Source organism: Marmota marmota, unplaced genomic scaffold (assembly GCF_001458135.2).
Source record: "Marmota marmota marmota unplaced genomic scaffold, marMar, whole genome shotgun sequence".
Classification (NCBI taxonomy): domain Eukaryota; kingdom Metazoa; phylum Chordata; class Mammalia; order Rodentia; family Sciuridae; genus Marmota; species Marmota marmota.
Genome location: NW_026000221.1, coordinates 3,270,921 through 3,273,939, shown reverse-complemented (window position 1 = coordinate 3,273,939; position 3,019 = coordinate 3,270,921). Strand labels below are relative to the sequence as shown.

General features: G+C 55.3%; 1 protein-coding gene across 1 annotated transcript; it reads left to right on the top strand.

Annotated features, from left to right (window-relative positions):
• Positions 1-138: 138 nt before the first annotated feature.
• On the top strand, positions 139-1,233 carry Smim32 (small integral membrane protein 32). Its single transcript, XM_048792138.1, has one exon. The coding sequence runs from the start codon at positions 793-795 to the stop codon at positions 1,102-1,104; it is 312 nt and encodes a 103-aa protein (XP_048648095.1). The 5' UTR covers positions 139-792; the 3' UTR covers positions 1,105-1,233.
• The last annotated feature ends 1,786 nt before the right edge of the window (positions 1,234-3,019 follow it).

Sequence of the window (3,019 nt, the reverse complement as noted above, 5' to 3'; positions counted from 1 at the left end):
CTCTTTGGTATCCTCTGTTCCTGAGTGATGTGAGGCGGGCAGTGGGCAGTCACAGCCGTGTCCTCCCTCGCCCTCATTGGTTCGCAGCTTCTCCCAGAGGGCAGCCACCACCAATTCCGCCCCCTCCCCCCGCCCGGGACCAAAGCGCGCCCAGAGCTGCCTCAGAGCTATCTCCAGCTCAAACAGGAGCCTAGAAGCCAGAGGGAGTGAGGACAAGCTGGCCACACACACCGGGACGTCTCGACAAGGACCCGGGACTGCAGGACTGCCTTGATAGCTGCCGCGGCGGTGGCGCCAGCGCCAGAGGACTGACTCGGAGGACTCCGCGCCACCCGCCCTCGGTGCACTCTGCGTCCAGTGCGGAGCTGCGGCAGCACTCACTCAGCACCTCTCACAGTCGCTGCAGCCCAGACGCGCGCCTGGAACCCGGAGCTCCCCCAACCTGAGGGTCGGAGCCGAGACAGCGGCTGTGAAACCGTGAGACAATCAGAGACTTGGGACCTCTCTCTTGCTGGCAACAGCGATAAACAGGGAAAGCTTGAAGGGCGCAGGCACGGAGCTGTGCAGCTCCGAGGGCAGAGGTCCACCGCGGCGTGGCAAAGGCAGACGAGCACCTAGGAGAGTGAGCGGAGGGTCCCGGGATCTGTGCTTTCCCCTCTGGTCGGAAGGCACAGACTCTCCCGGTCAGTTGCTTGCAGGGCGGGAGGAGAGCTCCATGGAAGCGCTGGCTAGCTCAGGTCAGCGCGAGGCCAAGTGAGGAGGTCCTACTGGGGTCGCTAGGACCCGCGGGCCATGTACGGAGACGTGTTCAACGCCACGGGCGGCCCCGAGGCAGCGGTCGGTGGTGCTCTGGCTCCTGGTGCCACCGTCAAGGCAGAGGGCGCTTTGCCTCTGGAGCTGGCCACTGCGCGCGGTATGCGGGATGGCACGGCCACAAAACCTGACCTGCCCACCTACCTGCTGCTCTTCTTCCTGCTGCTGCTTTCCGTGGCGCTCGTCGTCCTCTTCATCGGCTGCCAGCTGCGCCACTCGGCCTTCGCCGCGCTGCCCCACGACCGTTCGCTGCGCGACGCCCGTGCTCCCTGGAAGACGCGGCCGGTGTAGCTTTGAACTAAGCCAAGGCCGCCGGGTGCCGCGTCCTGGCCTCCCCAAGACACTCCAGCATGAACCGGGCAGAGCGGGATTGACATCGGAGGTTGCTGGTCCCTGGAAACACTTTGCTCAGACCTTTTCCCAACGAAAGTAAAAAGGAGACGTTGGGAGGCTGCACAGGATCCTTAGCCCAGTACTTGAAAGGGTGTCTTTCTTCCCCTAAACAGAGGGTCCAGTCGGGGAACCATCCTGAAAGACAGTGTGCCACCTGGGCTCAGAAGCCTTGCCTGCCACGGGTTGAATTCCTTACTTTGCCACAGAAGGAGCAGGAACCGCCAGAGCACAACTAGCCAGGAGCTGCCGGTCCTGACTCCCTGGCCCTGTGGCTGTCTCCCCAAAGATGCTACCGCCTTTCTTGCTCCTTGGCACTGAGGATTCCACTAGGATCCTAGCGTGAACTCAGCTGGACCTTGGAATGATGTTCATAGAGGACCGCGTCCCCTTAGGGAAATGACACCACGCCCGAGTTTCAGTGGGTCCCGCCTAAAGTCTAAATAGCCAATTCCTTCTGCGGGCAGAGATGGAGAGGGGTTCGGTGGAGAGGTGCAGTCTCACTTGCAGGGCGCGGCTGTGGGGATCAGCATCTCACATCTCCATGAGCCACATTTCTACAATAAAAACTCACCGAATTAGATCCAAGCTCTGAGAACACTCTGGTTATTGGTTGCGCCGCTATGGGAAAGGGAATAAGGGCTGGTCCATCCGAGCAGGAAGAGACCCAAGTTTGATCCGCCTTCCCGGCCGCTGTGGCCCAGGTCAGTTTAATGATAACCTCCTCCTCCTCTCTAGCTTTCCCCAGTTACTTGCTCTGGGGAGTTTTTTCAGAACGGTCTCTAGGGAAAATTGCTGCCTGACCTGCTGAATAAATTCTTCTTAACAGGACTCCCTGGAGACTCTCTGCGGGCAGTTCCTTCCACCCGCTGTCCTCCCCTTTGCTCCTTGGACCTGAAGCCTCCCAAAGAGCCTCCCTGGACCTGAAGTCTCCCAAGAGCCATCCTGAGCCAGAAAGGCTTAAAGGTCAGGTAGAGAGGGCAGCGTTCTGCCACTTCCTCCCGTGTAGATAGGAACTTGCCCTGGAGAACCCCACAGGAAAGAAATGATGACTAAACCCCTCCAGGAGAAAGAATTTCAAAGAATCTAAAGGGAATAGAGAACTTTGTGATAACCTTGACCAGTTTCAAAGTTAGCCTTATTCTAAGGAGTCTTTCTTTTTATTAAATATTTTTGGGAGTCATCTGGCTCAATGTGACACTAGAACTTAGAGAAGTTTTGACTGAAAAAAATGACAGATTATCTAATTCAGTAATTCAAAAACATTTAGGGTCACTGGACTTTGAGAATTGGAACAAGATAAGGACTCTTGTCCCTGGCCAGATGCATATAGCCATGCAATTCTGCAACATTTATAAGGGTTGTCAGACATTGAAACATTCTGAAGGCCAAGCTTGGGGTGCAGAAAAGACTAGCCAGGGCTCCCATCACCACTTCTCAGTACAAAATTCTCCCCGGGTTCCTATTCTGGGAAGCAATGGAGAAGTGTAATAGAAACCAAGAACCCCAATTCTGCGGTCATCTTACAGAGCATCATAGCTTAGTCTTTGGAACCATATCCAAATTTCTCCAGTCTACAGTAAGGGTGACCCAGTTCATTTGCACCAACTTTGGTTGCAGAAAGGACTAGATGGGAAAAAAATGTACAAAATACAATCCCCTGGCTGGTGTACCAAAAGCACATGCTGTTGATCTGGGGGATCCTTCAGCCTTGATCTGGGATTATGAGAGGTAGAAGACTAATGTATGAACAGGACTTTCTTCCACCATATCGAAGACTTAAAGGTAGTATGAAAGATGGTCAGAAGACAAGCTC